This window comes from Oryzias latipes, chromosome 2 (genome assembly GCF_053564925.1).
Source record: "Oryzias latipes strain Hd-rR chromosome 2, Olatipes_Hd-rR_3.1".
Classification (NCBI taxonomy): domain Eukaryota; kingdom Metazoa; phylum Chordata; class Actinopteri; order Beloniformes; family Adrianichthyidae; genus Oryzias; species Oryzias latipes.
Genome location: NC_136238.1, coordinates 34,735,098 through 34,756,464, shown reverse-complemented (window position 1 = coordinate 34,756,464; position 21,367 = coordinate 34,735,098). Strand labels below are relative to the sequence as shown.

Here is a 21,367-nt window from a genome sequence, read left to right as displayed (position 1 = left end):
CGACATACCCAGAGTAAGCAAGTTCAGGCGGATTTCAGCCAGAGTTCAGGCTTAAAGTCAGGCTAGTTTAAACATGCTTCCTGGAACACCCCCCAGCTGCTCCACCTGCTGCCCCGCCCACCTGTGCTGCCCCGCCCACCTGTGCTGCCCCGCCTCCATCCAGGTGGACTCTTCCTGGTTGTGAGTCAGTGATCTGTGCTGCAGCTGCGTTGACACGGTGAGGGAGACTCTTCTTCCTCTTCATCTCTTTGCAGAAACTGAAGTGAGTTTGTTTCTGGAACTTTGTCTTCACTAACTTGACTGTTTGTTTCTGAATGTTTGGAGAAGATCTTCTTCTTTCTCTGCAAACTCTCATCACTCTGCTGTTTCCAAAGCTTCATCATTGTTTATTACTGATCAACAACATGGAGGACTCTTCTTCATCAAGTCAACAACAATCAGCTGATGCTTGTTGAGTTTTTTCATTTCTGTCTTCAAACCTTCCTGTTCTCCTCCATCCAAGTCTGTGTGAGAACTCATTACTAAAGTAATAGATTACAGTTCCAGGTAACTGTATGTTGGAACTCAGTAGAGTCATATTTCCTCATTCCATGTTCAGGAACTCTCAGATTCCATCAGACAAACATCCTAGAATAGAAATGTTTGTAGCAGAGAGACCATGAGGCGTTAGTGGATGAAAAAAAAGATTTTTCTGCTTTTCTTCTCCAAATATAAATTCTATTTTTCATCTCTTAAATGGTTGTTTTCAATCTGCTGTTACTCTGCACTGACCCTAAACTTTAGTTGTTGTGATCCTCATGGGTGTGTCTCAACTCTTTTTAGCACAGAGCTGTCTGTCTAGTTTTTCTAGTTCAGTCATTTGAACTTTGATAGTTTAAATAAATAAATACATTTATCACAATAAAGTTGTACAATTATGAGAAAATTATACAACAATAAAGTTAGAGTTAGAGTTATAGTTGTAGCTGCAAAAGTAGCGCTCTTGCCTCACAGCAAGAAGGCCCCCGGTTCAAGTCCCGGCTGGGGGACGTGAAAAATCAACATCAATGGGGGACCTTTCTGTGTGGAGTTTGCATGTTCTCCCTGTGCGTGCGTGGGTTCTCTCCGGGGTCTCCTGCTTCCTCCCACCGTCCAAAAACATGATTCATAGGTTAATTGGTTACTCTAAATTGTCCATAGGTGTGAGTGTGAGGGTGAATGGGTGTGTGATTGTGGACATTCTACCCTGCGACAGACTGGCGACCTGTCCAGGGTGTCCCCTGCCTTCGCCCACAAGTGGCCGGGATAGGCTCCAGCAGCCCCGTGACCCCGAAAGGGAAAACGGTACCGAAAATGAATGAATGAATGGGTTGGTCATGTGAGAGGCTACCACGCAGGAAACCAGTGTTTGATTCCCGGAGGGGAATGAACAATGGTACTGGGGGCAATTACCATATCAAGGGCAAGCAATGAACATCACCCAATCGGGGCCCTTGGCAAGACCTTTGCCGCTATTGCCTCTTGAGCGCGGTTCTGCTGCAGCTAACCGCTCCCCCAGGGGATGATTTCGGCAGAGAACAAATGTGGGATAAATACAGTAGAATAAAATAAATCAAATCATTTCATGAGTTATGAGTTGGGAATGAAAGTCTTCCATTAATAAAGCAATAGTCTTGTCGCTAAGAAAAGTCTAGGTAACAGTCTTTCATTCAGAATCGTTTTAACAAACAAGGAAATACTAAGACTTTTAGTGAGTCGACATTGTTTTACGATAAGTTGAAGGACATTAAAGAGAATTTCAGGACACTGGACGTCTTCAGAAGAAGATTCTTGACCCACAGGAAGTGGATGTCTGGCAGCAGTGTTTGCGCTGTCTGCTGTGTAGCTGCAGCAGTCCAAAGGCGTTATGCTTGGGTTAACTAATCAACTATCATTTTATTAAAGCATGGCTGTTTCCTTGATAAATTCAGACTTTTTTTTTCTCATAATTCTATGACTTTGCTTTGTAGAAATTGCGACTTTTTCTCATAAATGTATTGTTTTTTTTAGGGCAGTCCTAGTACTCAGTGGTTTAATGGAACCACAGGAGGAAGCCTCTCCCTCTAAAAGCAGAGGTGGTAACCATGACAACCAGAGCAAAGCTCGGAGGTGAGATGAACATCTCCAACTGTCCATGATCTTCTCCATGTCAGAGCTCAGGACTCACACCAGCAACCTTCATTCTTCACAGGAACCAACATGGACCTGGACCTGGATCTGGACCTGGATCTGGATCTGGATCTGGATCCAGCTGTGGATCCCTCAGGAGTGACATGTCAAAGGATTTACCTATAAACTTCAAAGACCTCCATTCAGGAGTGGAACAGTGAGTGTTTGTCAGAGTTTTTGGAGGCTGGATTCTAGTTCAGATGATCAACAGTTTTCAGATGAAGGACTTGAGGTCTGGTTCAGTTCTGGATCTCTCTGATCAGACTCACTTGGAGCATCATGTGTGTGATGAGATCTTTTCAGTTGAGTCTTCTGAGAGTCTCTGAGAGACATCAGAGATGTTGGAGAAGAAAACATGTTGACTGCTGACTCTGACTGACAGCAGCTCCAGTCTAATGAGAAGAATCACTGCAGACTCCTAGGATTCAGACTTTCATGCTTTCCAAACATCACATTGTTCTAGTGTGACTTTCTGCTCTCAGAATTTCTACATTTCTACGTGGAGAATTGGAATCAGCTTTTCTAGAAAAAAGTCTGGATTGACTGACAGAAAATGCTGAAAGCTGGAAACTGTTGATCCAAACATGTCATGTTATTCCAGACTAAACAGCTCAGTCTGTGTTCATGTCAAAGTCCATCAGCTGTTCATGAAGAAGCAGATCCTCCAACACTCTGATGCTTTGGTGTTTGCAGAGGTCAACAGGTCACACAGAGAGTCCAGTCTGCAGCCTCCAGCTGTGGATCCATGAAGAGTGACCGGTCCAAAGGTCATCCTCCAGAATTCAGAAGTGAACCAGGACCTTCAGACTCACAGTAAGAAGCAGTTTCTAGTGAACAGAGATCTGTTGACTTTAGCTCCAAATCCCAAATGTCAGGCATGATGTCATCATCCTCTGATGGCTTGAAATCCTTCAGGTCACTAAGTGAACAGAATTCATTCCAAATTAAACTGGTTCTTTTCTACATCATTCCTGATCTGAGGCTCACTTATCAACCAAAGCTCAAAGTTTGAAGGTCAATGAGGAGTTTTCACTGCACTGCAGAAATTGAAAGAGTTTGAAGCATTTTTGACTAACATGTTGGCTCCTCCCACTTTCTGTCACTTCTGTTCTTCTGCTTATAAATGGTTTCAAAGACTAAAATAAGCCAAGTCCAAGTGTCCTCTGGAACTCAGTAACCCTCAGAGAAAGTTGGTAAAGAAAAGCGACGACTGAGAGTTCAGAATCCTAAACAAAGAGCAGAGCTTTGATCTGAATCTGAAGATCAGAGAGGATCTGACAGTCTCTGTGAGTCTAAGAGCAGAGGTGTTGAAGAAACTTTAAACAAAATGAATCTTTTCATGTTTTCTGATTTCAACAAATGTTTGGACCAGATAAGCAACAGTTTAGTCAAATATTTTAATGAAAGTCTTTCATGAAGATAATCTTTTAATTAACAACAGAATATATCAAATGTAATTGTTGGACTCCATTAAGATGTTTGTCACAAATTGTTTCCAGGACCCAAATTAGGACAAACTCAGGAGTGCAAGAAACCAAATGTATTTTATTCTTTAACTTGAAGGAGCCCAGGGGGGTATTCCAGAAAGCAGGTTATGCTAGCTCCCACGGTAAGTTTGAGGCTAAGGAAGTTGATAACCTCAGCTTTCGGTTCCAGAAATGGAGGTATGTTTCAGGGTAGGTCAAGTTGCCATGGCAACTCATGCTCTGAACATAACCTGGTCTGGAGCAGGTTTAGTTGAAGGTTAGTTTGTTTTCAGAGAGGTGAAGCAGCATGGCGTGTCCATTTAAAGATGATTTAGTGGATGAAGAAGCTCAGATAATACTTTTTCCACAGTGAGAGGGTGATAAGACCACATATGGATGTTGGAAAGATAAACTTGTTTACTTTGATCTAACTTAATTATTTGCTTCAGTTAAGATAAATCATTTTTTTGTTAAGTCACCTTAAAAATAACACATAGTTTTCAGACAATTATTTTCCTTTCATTCAAATTAATTCAATTAAGTAGGTGTAACTTTGATGCTGCTGTTAGATCGGCACCACAAAGGATTGTGGGATATCATTCCCTTTGCCTGTCTGGATGGATTTGGGTTTCAGTGTGGGTTTTTGACCAAATGTGTTTAGTTGTTTAGCTGTTTTACTGTGTTGTGCCGAGTTATTTTGTCCTACTTTACTTAAGTCTTTGCACCATGAGTGAGAGTAAAGGAGAGGATGATGAGTTTATATAGCACTCCTTATGGCAAACCTTGTAATGACAATGACAGAAAATTTATAATGTATTTTTGCACTCCGTGCATTTTTCCCCCATCTTTTTTATTGTTATAAAAATGAGCATATCTGCCGGCTCAAACTTAGACATTTGAGAGTTCAAGAAATATAATTAAGTAAGACCAAGTGAGCAGAGGAGCTGGATTTATAACTTTGAGTCTGAGAGGAGGGATGGTGCTTTTTTACGTGTGCGTTTTGTTGTTTTGTGTGTGTGGGAGAATTCAGACTGCAAGCCGTCCTGCCGCTCTTGGTTAGCGGCTGCAGGATTTAGTAGAGCCGCCAGCTCACGCAGTGAGTTTGGGGAAGCAGAAATAAATGTCGCTCTGGATAATCACTTCTCCTTTGCCAAGACAATCCATCCCACCTCACAGGTGTGCCATATCAAGATGCTGATTAGACAGCATGATTATTGTACAGGTGTGCCTTAGACTGGCCACAAGAAAAGGCCACTCTGAAATCTTCAGTTGTATCACATAGCACAAGGCCACAGATGTGCGTGCAATTGGCATGTTGATAGCAGGAATGTCCACCAGAGCTGTTGCTAGGGAATTGAATGTCCATTTCTCCACCATAAGCCGTCTCCAAAGGCGTTTCCGAAAATTTGGCAGCACATCCAACCGGCCTTACAACCACAGACCACATGTAACCAAACCAGCCCAAGACCTCCACGTCCAGCATGTCCACCTCCAAGACCGTCTGAGACCAGCCTCTCGGACAGCTGCTGAAACAATCGGTTTGCATAACCACAGAATTTCTGCACAAACTGTCAGAAACCGTCTCAGGGAAGCTCATCTGCATGCTCGTCGTCCTCATGGAGGTCTCGACCTCACTACAGTTCGTCGTCGTAACCGACTTGAGTGGGCAAATGCTCACATGCGATGGCATCTGGCACGTTGGAGAGGTGTTTTCTTCATGGATGAATCCCGGTTTACACTGTTCAGGGCAGACGGCAGACAGCGTGTGTGGCGTCGTGTGGGTGAGCGGTTTTCTGATGTCAATGTTGTGGATCGAGTAGCCCATGGTGGTGGTGGGGTTATGGTATGGGCAGGCATCTGTTATGGGCGAAGAACACATGTGCATTTCATTGATGGCATTTTGAATGCACAGAGATACCGTGACGAGATCCTGGGGCCCATTGTTGTGCAGTACATCCAACAACATCATCTCATATTGCAGCATGATAATGCACGGCCCCATGTTGCAAGGATCTGTACACAATTGTTGGAAGCTGAAAACATCCCAGTTCTTTCGTGGCCAGCATACTCACCGGATATGTCACCCATTGAGCATGTTTGGGATGCTCTGGATCGGCGTATACGACAGCGTGTTCCAGTTCCTGCCAATATCCAGTGGGTCATCTAAGGCACACCTGTGCAATAATCATGCTGTCTAATCAGCAACTTGATATGGCACACATGCAAGGTGGGATGGATTGTCTTGGCAAAGGAGAAAGGCTCACTATCACAGATTTAGACAGATTTGTGAACAATATTTCAGAGAACTGGTTATTTTGTGTATGTGGAAAATGTTTCACATCTTTGAGGTTATACCATAAGAAATGGGAGTAATAACAAAAGTGTTGCGTTTATATTTTTGGTCAGTGTATGTTCTGAGATGATCCAAATCCAACAGAACTCATCAAACACCATCATGACAGAAACTCACTTCTAACTAAACAAGTGTTTTCTATCAGGATCCATCAGAGACTCAGAACTGGACCTGGATCTGAACCCAGCTGTGTTTCCTTCAGGAGTGACCATTCAAAGGATCTTCCTATTGAATTTAAATCATCTTCTGGTGCAGAGAGGTGAGCTGTATGTAAATGTTCTTTCTCACAGACATTTCTATCTTCATGTGTGCAGCAGTGAGTGTTGGAGCTTTTCCACAAACACAGAATAGATCTAGTAGATTCTACTGAGTGTCTGCAGGACACCAGTGGGTCCAGTAGGATCTGATTCTGTCTGATTGTCCACAGACTGGACCAGCAGAGCTCAGAGACTCCCAGTGGTCCGTCTGTCCAGCAGCATCAAACACACCTGGACTCCATCTTTCTGGTCTGTACATGAACAACAACTACTTTCCTATGAGGTGCCGTGTAGGACATTATTCAGAATTAGCATTCACATACACATGTGAAATCTCTCACACACACTAGTGAAATGCTTGTATACATACAACTGAAAATGTATTCATTCACATACACATGTGAAATCTCTCACATACACATGTGAAATCTCTCACATACACATGTGAAATCTCTCACATACACATGTGAAATGCTCTCACACACACTACTGAAAATGCTCTCACACACACTACTGAAAATGCTCTCACATACACTACTGAAAATGCTCTCACACACACTACTGAAAATGCTCTCACACACACTACTGAAAATGCTCTCACATACACATGTGAAATGCTCTCACACACACTACTGAAAATGCTCTCACACACACTACTGAAAATGCTCTCACACACACTACTGAAAATGCTCTCACACACACTACTGAAAATGCTCTCACACACACTACTGAAAATGCTCTCACATACACATGTGAAATGCTCTCACACACACTACTGAAAATGCTCTCACACACACTACTGAAAATCCTCTCACACACACTACTGAAAATGCTCTCACACACACTATCCAAAATGCTCTCACATACACATGTGAAAATTTCAATAGAAACGGAAGGCATTTCAGTAGAAACAACGTTTTTTTTTTACTTTATTGTTAGAAACGAAGTTGCTCGACTGAAGGCATTTCAGTGGAAATGAACCTGTGTCCGAATTCCTGCCCTGATCCCTAACTACTAAAACCCTATATAGTGAATTTAAAAGCAATTCAGACAACCGTGCTCAGTACTTTTTTCTTTTGGGTGTTGTTCATAACGCGCTTGACACGGAAACAAAGTGGCGCATTACCGCCACCACCTGGTCTGGAGGCGAACTACTCCTATTTAACGCGGAGAATGACACTTATCTGTCAGAGTAAAAACATAATAAATATGAACATTTTACAAAGACTATTTATGAATCTGCTGTGTTCTGATCATGGAAAACGTGACTGATTTATAAATAATTAAATTACAAACACTTTGGTGTTGATTTAATGTATTTGTTCATAAATAAACCCCCAAGTTATTTTTTCATGCCAATATTTATTTTGTTTTTGTGCCGCTGAACGATTAACGGGCTCTTGCAAGGAGGCATTTTTTTCTGTAGTTTTCTTACACCTTACTGAAAATGGCTTTGAAAATGAATCTGTCCGTGTTCCTGGCAATAATTCAACCGTTTTTCGTGAGATCAAACTGAAAACGAGCAGATATGCAGCATCACAGGACGGCAAGGACAAGCAGACATCTCAGAAGATTTCCTCTGGATGCCCTGACCAGACAGAATAACTTGTGAGTTAAACTTAAAGCTTTTTTTTTTAGTTAAACCTAAACTTTAACTTAAACTTTGTTACTAATCATGCTCAAGGTTACACAGTCTGCTGGGTAAGAGTTTAACATTCTTTTTCAAGTGAGTTGTGTAGTCCAATTACATGTAACACTTGTGAGTTCAAAGTTTAGAATTTTTTATTCAGAGTCAAACCATATCACTTGTTTTAAACAAAAACAAAACAAAAACTTTCATTTTTAAAAGTTTAAATGAAAATCCAAAAACCCAGCCAAATAAAAACCACAAGATTTTCCAGAATTAATAAATACTTCATAATCTAAAATGTAAGACATCAAAATAAATAGAAACATTAAAAAAATGAGATTTAATTTCCTCAATGAAATAAGTAATGTTGCATTTTCCAGGGTCTTCCACGTCTCTACTGCTTTGCCAACACAAAGGTGTCTGTCCTGGCCCTTTACGCTGACGGTCCGTCCAACACAAGACCGGATTTTCAGTTGACCTGCAGGACCATCGAGCATCTGGTGGAGGGGGGGGCACAGGAAACTGAGGTCCTGGTGTTTCTGTTCTGGTTGGCATGTGGCACATCTTACAGTGTGGTAGCCAGGGCCTTTGACATGCCATGGTCCACTGTGAGGGACATTGTCCACAGGACGGCAGACCGCATCCTCCAGCTCATCCAGCTTCCCAGTGGGAATGAACTACCATAAGTCGCCTCTGGATATTAGCCGCTCGCTTGGTCTTCCCCCTTCCAAAAGGTCGTGGGGATCATCGATGGCTGCCACATAAGAATAAAGGCCCTAAAAGAAAATGCAGCTTGTTATTTAACAGGAAGCTTTTTTATTCCATTCAAATGCAGGCTATATGTGACTCTTATGCCAAATTTATACATATTTTTGTTGGGAATCCAGGATCAATCCATGATTCACAGGTTCTACGTAAAAGCCCAATTTATGTAAATCAAACATTACCCACCCATAGCTCATCCCATCATGCTCCTGACACCCTACGGGGAACCCATGAGGAATGTGGGTGAGGCCCGTTACAACCAGCACCACACCAAGGCACGCTCTGTGGTGGAGAGAGCATTTGGCATGATGAAGATGAGGAGGAGAGCAATATTTCTGGGGGCACTGGAAGTAAAACCAACCTTTGCAATGAAAATCATTGCCTGCAGTTCAATTCTGCACAATCTGCGCATCAGCGAAGGGGACTACTGAGAGCCACAGATGTTGAACCACACCAGGAACCAACAGGACGGGCAAAGTGGCATTCGTCGGCGAAGAAAAATCTCTGCTTTCCTTTAAGCTCCAACTGTGACACACATGACTCTGGAGGATCACAATTATTGTTAACATGTATAACAATAAATGTTAACATATAAAACGAAATTGTGATTATGAACATTTGATATTTATATGAAAATCCTTGGGAGATTGTTAAAAATGTCTCAAATTTAAATAATACATATAAATAATTCATTTTTTTCATGCATTTATTAAACAAATTGCAAAAACAACGATGATGTTACATTTTTTTAACAATATTTTCAACTTATGTAAGCTTAACAGACTCTCCTGTCGCTCTTCGTCCCTACTTGCTCTTTCCTCCTCTTCTCTCTCCTAACCCAACATGACAACGATTACAGTTTAATGACAAATAAATACAAATCTGATCAAGTGTGATCTCTGACTCCCATCCGACACAAGCGTGCTGAGCGTTTCAAAAATGTGTTAAAAACGTATGACCACAGTTAGAACTCACTGCTTTTTGATGTAATATCAACAGCGTTTGTTTTTAGCCTTCGACGCTAATTCGCGTTAGCGCTAGCTTTAGCATTACCGAAATTGACGAGCCACGAAACAATGTAGTTTGTCGAATGAGGAATATAACATATGAAACACATCATCTTACGTATTTACAAATATATTTTACAACAAATACTTGATACTTTTTAATATACTTACATTTTTATGTCCTCTTTCTTGCGCAACCGTTCGCCATCTTCGAATAATTCAAACGCAATGCATTGTGGGTCATTCGCAATGCATTGTGGTATGACTCAGGGACGGATCCGTCCAAACAGGACTCAGTTCTCGTAACGCTGTGAATAGGAGTGCACTAAAAATTTAGGAGGGGCTAATTTGACCACGCAAATCAGTGTTTACTGCTGTTAAACACCAAGGCCGATAGTGGCAGTGTTCTATAATGTCTGTTCGTTTGGCCCTCTTTTTTATTTTATTTGTATCAATATTTTTTACATCCAGAAGCAATGAAGAAGAGGTGGAACATTTTTTCATTAGCGCCCTACAATGTATCGAGTCTCTCCAAAGGCATGATACCAACGATTTTACACGGGAGAGACTTTATAGGCAGCTTGATGATTGTACTCGAATTTTATCATCATTTCTTGTTTAGTTATCTAGATTTGACCCTAACAATAGGGAAGTCATAGATCTTCTAGAATCACTGTACTGCAGCTTTCGTTCCTTGGTGCTTGAACATGAAGCTAGACAGGAATCCCCTGATGTCACAAGTAATGTTGTGCCCCCCACAGTCACTACTGGTCGTCCTGGTCGGCCCAGATATGCCATATGTGCCGAACATATTTACCACTGTTTATCTATTGGGATGACATGGCAGAGAATTGCTTTGTGCTTTGGAATCAGTCGAAGGACTTTGTATAGACACAGACAGACTCTTGGAGTTGGGCCATTAAGATTTACTGTCTTGTCAAATGAAGACCTGAACAGGACTGTGACTGATGTGCTGCAGAATACTCCAAATGCAGGTGAAACATACATACTTGGAAGTCTGAGAGCACGTGGTCTAAGGATTCAGCGTTGGCGGGTCAGACAGAGCCTGTGTCAGGTAGATCCTATGGGCCGAGCATTAAGGCGTCGTACTGCAATCCACCGCAGGATTTATACCGTTCAAGGGACCAACCACTTATGGTAAGTTGACAGCATACATTTAAGTGTTTCTGTTTTTAATACTCATTTCTAATCATTTTATGGGAAACTGTTAATAAACATTCAACTGACTGACTGTAAACAAACATATGTGTGAGAACATCCCTCGTGTGGTTATGTGAGAGATTTATGGCATTTATTATTCCTGTTTCCCACCAGGCATTTTGATGGCAACCACAAGCTAGTCAGATGGAGATTGGTCTTCCATGGCTGCGTGGATGGCTTCAGCAGGACCATCATATATTTGCGATGTATGTCTAATAACAGAGCTTCCAGCGTTTTGTCATTATTTTTGGAAGGGGTACATAACTTTGGATTGCCTTTAAGAGTTAGGTGTGACCATGGCATGGAGAATGTGGGAGTTGCCCGGTTTATGTTGGAAAGACGTGGCTTAAACAGTGTTATTACAGGTGTTTCGGTCCACAACCAAAGGATTGAGAGACTATGGGCTGAACTCAATAGAGTAGTATCCAGACATTTTATTAACATATTTAATTTCATGGAGTCACAGGGTATATTGGACTCGTTGAATGAGCAACATCTTTTTTGCTTGCATTATGTTTATTTGCCAAGAATTGAAAGGGCATTAACTGAGTTCATTAGTCAGTGGAACAACCATGGCCTCTCCACACAAGGTGGCCAGACACCTCTTCAGCTATGGCATACAGGTGTCATTAACAGCGTAGGAATTCATCCAGTTCTGAGTGACGTTTTTGAAGCTGACTTTTATGGCATTGATGAACAGGGACCATTGCCTGAACTTCAAACTAATAACAATGTTGTAGTTCCTGACATTAATGCTATGGTGAATGAGACCACAATGAACCTTTTTCGACAAGTTAATCCTCTTGAAAATGATGGGAACTATGGCATAGATATTTTTTCTTCACTTGTGAACTTTCTACAATGAATGCCTGATTTGTTTTTGTTTTGTTAAAACATTCTTCAATAAATCATTTTTTCCTAAAAGTATTTGAAATTAGTTTTCTCAGAATGTTGACAGCAGGAAGTATTAACTGAGCTGGGCTAGTGGGCTAGGTGAATCTGAAAATGAACTATAAGAAACTGATTGGTTCCAATTTCAGATAAAAGCGGCTTAGTACATAAATCAACTCAATCATAACGTACCAGATCAATTGTTCATACTTAATTTAAATTGTGTAGGTTAAACTTCAAAATGTAATTAGTGAACTCTATATTTAAAGATGAGAATTCCAATGTAAATATTTAAAAACACATATAAGCTGACTTTTTTAAAAGTATTTAATAACTTGTTATGACAAAAACAAGACAGCACAATGTAAAAAATTAAAACGACTGTCATTTAGCACTTTTCAAAACACTGTGCAACTCAACTATTGCAACCAGAAATAGATGGACACAAACTAATTGTTAGCGCAGGCCTGTTTATGCTCTTCCAAATCCATGTGTGTTCCCTAGAGCAAAATCAAACTTCTCCCTGAAGAGTTGGTATGATGTATGCAGTGGCAACTTGATGCAGTTTACACACGTGTTTGCCATAGGAAACATTGATGAGAAAAAGTCATCATCTTCATTGTGCATGAACTGCACTGAAGGAGTTGGGGAAAAGCCGATGGCTGGCACAACAGAGGCTCCAGTTGCAAAAGCCAAGATCCTCTGCAGTTTGGATGGCCCTTCTTCTTCTGCACACAAAACAAAGCATCATAAAGAGGTAGCAATAGAATATATACAAAAAGGTGTCACTTACCTTCAGCATCCAGGAGATAGTCTCTCCAGAATGTGACAACTGTTTCCTCAGCAGCTCTCTTGTTGCTCCCTTCTGGGGACAGGCGGATGCTGAAGAGATTCTCCATCTGATCAGCCGTCATCACGCATGGCTGATAGCAGAAAAGGGGACGAAAAGAGTCTGGGTGACTCCTGATTTTTTGTAGAACCCCAAGAGTTGTCAGTCCTTCACAAAACCTGAAAATGAGACAGAATTTTAGATATTGTTGAATGCTTTTTGTCTGCTAAAAAGTCAGCTTTGGTGCATTTTGTATATAGTCTGATTATTCTGATTACAACTTATTGATACTGAATACCTGTGAAATGGGCCTTGAACCCTGTGAATGACCTGAAACATGACAATGTCCTGCACCAACAGATCCCTGTCTCTTAATGACTGCATCTGCCTCAGACATCCTGCATTGGCCAAGTAATCGAGCAAGACTGCCTGGGACTTCTCAAGCTCCTCTATGTTTGCACTCTCAGACACCTAGAATTATGAAGAGTGGAAATTAATGTATTACTTTGGCTATAAAGTAGTTGTTTAACTTAATCTAAGAACATTTAAGTTCCTTTTTTTTTAAACTGAATAAAGACAAGGTATATAGATCGTTAAATAGATTGCTTTGAAATGTTAGGACATAAAGCTGAAAATAATTTTTTCCCACCACTCAATTGTTAAATATAGTGATTAAGAAAGATCCATTGCTTTGTAAATTATTCTACTGAAATGAAAATAAGCATATCTTAAAATTAAATAACATTAAAAAAATACACTAAAACTTTAGTGCTGAGTACCTTAGACTAAAATGATTTAGATCTCTGACTTAAAGCAACAAGGCCTGTTAGCCCATCCACCAAGAAACAATTTAAAAACAAACAAAAAAACCCACCTTTTTCACTTTTTCAAGCAATTCTGTGTCAGCTATTTCTTCTAGGGCCGGATTTGCAGAACCATCAACCAAAAGAGAAAATAGCGTAGGTGAAAGGAAATTTGGTGGTGGACCACCATGCACCAAGCTCACTGCTATGGCTCTCCCAACTGTGTAGTACCAGTCCTCCCTTAAAGCTGCAAAAAAATTGAAAAGAATAATACATTAACCATTAGCGTAACAGTTCAGATAGACAGACAGAGACATTATTCCCACCAGTGCTGTTTAAAGCCAGGTTCTTGCTATTTTCTTTTCCTTCAAACATAGGGGACAAAGCAATGGTTTCCATCAGCAGTCTCAGGAATTCCCTTTTTGGTCCACCCAAATCTACTCCTTCTTCATTTTTTCCCATGTCATCAGAAAATTTAACCCAGATCGCTGAGTTGGGGTTGTAAGATACCCTTCGGAATCCCCGCATGGCTCCCTCCCAAACAGCAGAGCGATTGATGTTAAATTTGCAGTGCTGTTGTGTGTTAATCTTGCTTGAAAGCTCCAGCAGTATTTCTTGAACAGGTACTTGTTCTGTACTACAAAAGAAAAGACAAAAAAGGAAAAAGCTAAGACATTGTGACAGAAGCACTGATAAGTAATCTCTTTTGAAATTATTTTGTATAAGGGAATACCTATGTCGCCGTTATAAATATATTGAAATGAAACAGTTCATACTGATGGTGACATCTTAATCTTCTATTCCTTGTACTCACAGTGGAGTCTCCATACTGGCAGCAATAGCCTGGTTTAACTCATCATCTGAAGACTCATCCGGAATCATTGACACAAGTCTTAAATATGAAGAGTAGTCCTGACTACTGTTGGCAGGGCTGGCAGTTCTCACAAGGGAACGTCCAATATGACTGCCTGTGCCACTTGTGCCAGGAAGGCAATCCCCCTGGTCTACTGGATGGCTTTTTACACAGCCAACATCGTCATCATTGGTGCAAGTGCCAGGGTTGCCATCTTGGTCTGGACTTTCAGACAGACTACTCAACGTGGCAGCAGTGCTTGTGGTGCAATGATTTTCCAAGCTTGTGCGAATTTGTGGAACTTCAACACAATCATCATCACTGCTGTTGGTGGTTCTACGTGTACTTGGGGTGGTGTGATCGAGTTCATTTTCTTCCTCTGAGTCATTCTTAAGTAAAAAAACAAAAAAAAAACAATCATATCATATTTCAAAAATACTAACAAAAGAATAAAAACGTAAAAATGGGTGACATGGAAGAAAACACTTACTAAAAGGGTTTTTGATGGTCTGATGTACAGGGCTCTGGTTTTATAAACTTTATGGATTAGCAATCCGGTTAGTTCTTGACCGGCTTGGAGCTTAGGCAACACCAGCTTCGTGCCACAAGACATCAGAAACTGAAGGCTATAAAGAACATTGTATTTTTACAGAATTTGCAATAACTCTGCATTTATATCATAAATCACTGTTGTGTCACTATCAGTAGAAATGGATTGTGCAGATATTTTTAAAATGTTGCTTTTACCTGACATCCCCTGGAATGTGTTCGCCAAAGCCCTCCCTGATGCGTTGCACAACTGTTTGGTAGTCCCAAGCTTTTTGAAATTCAAAGGCACTGAGTATTTGTCCATGCCTATGTAATTTCAACTTTGAACCTTGCTTACAAACCACATCCCAAGATGGATTTGGAAGGAGTATGACATCTTTATTAAAATGGTCAAACTGCTGTGTGTGAGCTCTGAAACAAAATGAAAACAGCAATATCAGATCACATCTATTATATTACAAATCAACTCCTACTTTGATTTATATGGCAATAATTGATGTTATTGCCATCGTGAACCTCCTTCTACCCATCCTATCACTGCTCCATGCACACACAACGTTACAGAATAATGACCATTATGGCAATTGAACAGAAGTCAGAAAAACAATGTTTGGATCAATTGAACTGTAAGTATATCCATTTATGACCGCAATCAAGTGAGCCGTCATTTGTGGAACTGCTAGCCATCACTAACATTTTGCATGCGCATTGACATCATTTTAAGCTTCTCATTGAATGGTATATTAGTACATGAATAACATATCAAACGTACCATAATCAGAGACAAAAGTGGAGGATTTAAATTGCCGTTCAGGTAAGAAGTTCAGGGAAATAAAAACACCTTAGACTCCAAAAATGTAACTTTATGAGTGTATGTTTTTCAATCAATTGTGTGTTTTTCCATTTTTTCGACAGTCATTTTTCTTCAAACCTGTTGTGATGTTACTTAACATCCAGTAGAAGTTTTGCATCACCTTTCAAAAAAAAAATACTGTTTTCTATGTTTCACATGTTATAATCTGACTATAAAGACAAAAGCTTCAATTTGACTATAAAGAATTTTTTTCAACATTTTTCTGCAGTCCGTTTTATTCAAACTTGTGTTATGATCCTAAACATCCCTGGTAACAACATTCCAGTGGAGGTTTGCCTTAGCTTACAATGGAATAACTTAGAAGATTTGACACGACAGCTTTACACCAGATGTGCTCTTCTACATGGAGTTTCATCGTTTCTTTTTAGTACCATTCCATGAGATGCTCAACAACAGACAAAACAATCACTTTGAGTCTGTCTGGTTTATTATATTTCACACAAAATACCTCATCTCCCATTAGTTTTGCTTATTATAAAATTATAATCAAAATTATATTTTTTTTACATGACAAAATATAGCTTACAATTGCACTCATTATATTCCTGACCACAAAAACGTTAGGTAATTGTGACATATTTATAGTATTACCACTTTATGCCGTCATTTGAGTTAGCTAAGCGCATGTATCGTAAACTATGATATAAAATGCGCATGTAAAATGTCAATGATGGCTAGCGTGACAGCATGTCGCCAGATGGCGGTTGACTTGACCGGTCATTTGCGACCACATAATGATTATCATAACGTCAGTTTAACGTACAGACACGCAGTTTCTGAAACAACATCAGAAATTCTATCTAGGCATATACAACAACAATGTTGAACTCAAGGTCATTAATTTACCTTTTCCTCTTTGTGCCCATACTCCACGAGCCAAAGGACTGCTGTACGTGATAACGTGGGGTGCGTCCGCTCAAATTCCTGGTTGTTGTTGGTGGTAACGGGACGCCACCACGGTACCGAGACGGGAAAAGTGACGCTAGGCGATTATCCACCGTTTCCGTACTCAGGGACACGGGGGTCCCTTGCAGGGCTGCGCTTGTAGAGTTCGACAGGGTGCGAACAGTCTCCGTTGAAGCCAGGATATTAGTTAGTAAAGCTGTCGCGTCGGCCAAAGTTGTTTGGGGGAACTGAGAAGACATATCCCAACCACTGCTAGTAAAATCCCGCTCTCTACCAACTTCCGTTTCCATTGAAGTGTCTTCCGTCGACCAACTTCTTTTATAACAATAAAGTTTAAAAAAAAAATTCTGTTTCTACTGAAATTTTCAGTAGTGTGTGTGAGAGGATTTCAGTAGTGTGTGTGAGAGGATTTCAGTAGTGTGTGTGAGAGGATTTCAGTAGTGTGTGTGAGAGGATTTCAGTAGTGTGTGTGAGAGGATTTTGGATAGTGTGTGTGAGAGCATTTTCAGTAGTGTGTGTGAGAGCATTTTCAGTAGTGTGTGTGAGAGCATTTTCAGTAGTGTGTGTGAGAGCATTTTCACATGTGTATGTGAGAGCATTTTCAGTAGTGTGTGTGAGAGCATTTTCAGTAGTGTGTGTGAGAGCATTTTCAGTAGTGTGTGTGAGAGCATTTCACATGTGTATGTGAGAGCATTTTCAGTAGTGTGTGTGAGAGCATTTTCAGTAGTGTGTGTGAGAGCATTTTCAGTAGTGTGTGTGAGAGCATTTTCAGTAGTGTGTGAGAGAGCATTTTCAGTAGTGTGTGTGAGAGCATTTCACATGTGTATGTGAGAGATTTCACATGTGTATGTGAGAGATTTCACATGTGTATGTGAGAGATTTCACATGTGTATGTGAATGAATACATTTTCAGTTGTATGTATACAAGCATTTCACTAGTGTGTGTGAGAGATTTCACATGTGTATGTGAATGCTAATTCTGAATAATGTCCTACACGGCACCTCATACTTTCCCATTATTCTGTCCACAGTCGTCTCCATGCTGCACTTTGGACACCAGTGGACTGTCAGTGTGTCCAACATGGAGCTGATGTTTGGCTCCATGACTTCACTCTGATTAACTCATTCATCTGGAATTCTGTTGCAGCTGCTGGAGGACAACATTGTCACTTTTGTCAAGAAGGAGCTGAAGAAGATCCAGAAGCTTCTGAGTCACAGGGAGGATGAAGAGGAGCTGGAGGATGAAGATGAAGAGCAGAGGAGCAGCAGAGAGTCACTGATGAAGATCACAGTGAACTTCCTGAGGAGAATGAAGCAGGAGGAGCTGGCTGATGGACTGCAGAGCAGTAAGAGGATTTCTCTGAAGGTTTCAGCTGCTGAGAAATGAAGATTTCCTGATGTCTGAACACATGGAACCACAGGGATTCAAACCCTCATCATTCAGGCCTGCAGAGAGTTGATTTACTGTTTGTTGTCTTCATTCAGGATCTGCTGCAGTTTGTCGACATGAAGTCCAATCTGGTCTGAAGAAGAAGTTCCAGTGTTTGTTTGAGGGGATGGCTAAAGCAGGAAGCCCAACCCTTCTGAATGAGATCTACACAGAGCTCTTCATCACAGAGGGAGGAAGAGGAGAGCTGAATGAAGAACATGAGGTCAGACAGATTGAAGCAGCATCCAGGAAGGCAGACAGAGCAGAAACAAGCATCAGACAAGAAGAGCTCTTCCAACTCCCAGCTGGAAGACCAGAACCAATCAGAACCGTGATGACTAAGGGAGTGGCTGGCATCGGGAAAACAGTCTTAACACAGAAGTTCACTCTGGACTGGGCTGAAGGCAAAGCCCACCAGAACCTCCACTTCACATTTCTATTCACTTTCAGACAGCTGAATGTGCTGAAAGAGGAGAAGTTCAGCTTGGTGGAACTTGTTCATCACTTCTTCCCTGAAACCAAACAAGCAGGAATCTGCAGCTTTGAAGACTTCCAGCTCCTCTTCATCTTTGATGGTCTGGATGAGTGGCGACTTCCTCTGGACTTCCACAAGACTCGGATCCTGAAGGACCCTAGAAAGTCCACCTCAGTGGCTGATCTGCTGACAAACCTCATCAGGGGGAACCTGCTTCCCTCTGCTCTCCTCTGGATAACCACACGACCTGCAGCAGCCAATCAGATCCCTGCTGAGTGTGTTGACATGGTGACAGAGGTCAGAGGGTTCAATGATCCACAGAAGGAGGAGTACTTCAGGAAGAGGTTCAGAGATGAAGAGCAGGCCAGCAGGATCATCTCCCACATCCAGAGATCCAGAACCCTCCACATCATGTGCCACATCCCAGTCTTCTGCTGGATCACTGCTACAGTTCTGGAGGATCTGCTGAAGAGCAGAGGAAGAGGAGAGCTGCCCAAGAGCCTGACTGAGATGTACATCCACTTCCTGGTGGTTCAGGCCAAAGTCAAGAAGGTCAAGTATGATGGAGGAGCTGAGACAGATCCTCATTGGAGTCCAGAGAGCAGGAAGATGATGGAGTCTCTGGGAAAACTGGCTTTTGAGCAGCTGCAGAAAGGAAACCTGATCTTCTATGAATCCGACCTGACAGAGTGTGGCATCGATATCAGAGCAGCCTCAGTGTACTCAGGAGTGTTCACACAGGTCTTTAGAGAGGAGAGAGGCCTGTACCAGGACAAGGTCTTCTGCTTCATCCATCTGAGTGTTCAGGAGTTTCTGGCTGCTTTTCATGTCCACCTGACCTTCATCACCTCTGGACTAAATCTCATGGAGGAAGAACAACAGAAAAAATCTTGGTTTTCTTTTTCTTTTCTTCAAATCAGTCCAGTCCAGTTCTACCAGAGTGCTGTGAAGAAGGCCTTACAGAGTCCAAACGGACACCTGAACTTGTTCCTCCGCTTCCTCCTGGGTCTTTCCCTGCAGACCAATCAGAGTCTCCTACGAGGTCTGCTGACTCAGACAGGAAGTAGCTCAAAGACCAATCAGAAAACAGTCCAGTTCATCAAGGAGAAGATCAGTGAGGATCTGCCTGCAGAGAAAAGCATCAACCTGTTCCACTTTCTGAATGAACTGAATGATGCTTCTCTAGTGGAGGAGATCCAACAGTTCCTGAGGTCAGGACGTCTCTCCACATATGAACTGTCTCCTGCTCAGTGGTCTGCTCTGGTCTTCATCTTACTGTCATCAGGAGAAGATCTGGAAGAGTTTAACCTGAAGAAATACTCTGCTTCAGAGGAGGCTCTTCTGAGGCTGATGCCAGTGATCAAAGCCTCCAACAAAGCTCTGTAAGAACTCTCTGGAAAATCACCTTCAGTCAACAAATGAATCTGAATGGAAACATGAAAGATTCAATAACTGCTGTCTGTCTTTGTTTTCTACAGACTGAGAGACTGTAATCTGTCAGAGAGAAGCTGTGCAGCTCTGTCCTCAGTTCTCAGCCCCCAGTCCTCCAGACTCAGACATCTAGACCTGAGTTACAACAACCTGCAGGATTCAGGAGTGAAGCTGCTGTCTGCTGGACTGGAGAGTCCAGACTGTAAACTGGAGACTCTCAGGTCAGGTTTCATTTAAATATTGATTCTATGCAACAAGTTCTGTCTGGTTTTTCTCTGTTTCAGGAGAAAGTGTCAGATAGTCGTCAGTGCAGAGGTAACAGCAGAGTAGAGGGCCCGTGGGACCCAATGCAAATGCAGCCCTCTACTCTGCCCTCAAATCTCGTGGGAGCGGGCGGCAAAGAAACTCCCCGCGGGATCAGTGTTGCCAGAGTGGGCGGTTTTCTCATGACTATATAATAGCGGACTATGTTAGGCTGTGCGGCTGTTGGAGTTTTATGTACTGAAGCTATGTGAACGCACCAGGCATAGACGCTTAATGGCCTCTGTCCTCCAACCTGTTGTTGGGGGTGTGCAACGCCCAGCCCCGTCTCTTAGAAATTGTGTTCTTTAAGGAAGGGTTAATGGTCTTTGAAGTGTGCGTTATTACTTTTAAACGCACGCCTTGGAAGCCTGAAGTGGAGGACGGTAGCTTCCGCAAAGTGCGTTAAAAAGTAATAACGCATACTTCGAAGGTCATTAACCCGTTTATACCATGGTCCCTTACAAAAGCAATAAATACTAACCTGTTTTTAGTCCTCAATTCTTGTTTTTTTCCGATTTGGATCGCTTTCCTCACAAAAAGCTGACTATTTGTTACGTGATGCGGCGCAACAACTAGTCCGCGTCACGCCACACCACCGCTGCAGTCAAGATTCGGCAATATATTTATGCTGATCGTCCCGATGGGTTGAATAAAGCATCAGTTTAGAGAGAAAGTTCACTTCTTTCCGCGTGTTTTTGTCCAAGAAAGAAGCTGGTGCAGTGATACAAAACATTTAAGCTAGGTGACCGGAACTCCTTTTTTCACGGTGCAGTTATCAAGTTTTAATGCACACCCAGCAGCCAATCAGAATCGAGTATTTACCCGGACCATGGTACAAAGCTTGATACCGCGGTCGTGTGTCGGAGGAGCTACCAGGTAAAGTTCTGGTCTAATCGCCACATGGAGTGGTGTGTTTATCAATGCATGTTAGACACTGAAAATATGGAGAGATCAGGTTTATTGTTTTGAAGAGTTCTACTTGGTAATCATGTTTCAATGTTTGAGATCATAAAATCATCCCAGAGAGTCTCTGCTTCAACTCCTGCAGTGAAAGCTGTGTCTGAATCTGACACCATGTTTCCATCTGACAGAGTTTGAAGCCAAAGCCCCTCCCCCGACTCTCTACCTGTTCACCTGT

The 21,367-nt window shown here is 41.7% G+C and overlaps 1 protein-coding gene across 1 annotated transcript in view; it reads left to right on the top strand.

Annotated features, from left to right (window-relative positions):
• The first annotated feature begins 221 nt into the window (after positions 1–221).
• Positions 222–21,367, top strand: part of LOC144986686 (NACHT, LRR and PYD domains-containing protein 12-like) — a 57,230-nt gene continuing 36,084 nt past the window's right edge. The window contains exons 1-9 of the mRNA XM_078934444.1: positions 222–262; positions 2,029–2,127; positions 2,210–2,344; positions 2,881–3,000; positions 6,152–6,265; positions 6,434–6,512; positions 17,739–17,937; positions 18,077–19,877; positions 19,974–20,147. Of these exons, the coding sequence (XP_078790570.1) occupies positions 2,054–2,127; positions 2,210–2,344; positions 2,881–3,000; positions 6,152–6,265; positions 6,434–6,512; positions 17,739–17,937; positions 18,077–19,877; positions 19,974–20,147 (2,696 nt within the window). The 5' untranslated portion in view covers positions 222–262; positions 2,029–2,053. The remainder of the gene's footprint in view (positions 263–2,028; positions 2,128–2,209; positions 2,345–2,880; positions 3,001–6,151; positions 6,266–6,433; positions 6,513–17,738; positions 17,938–18,076; positions 19,878–19,973; positions 20,148–21,367) is intronic.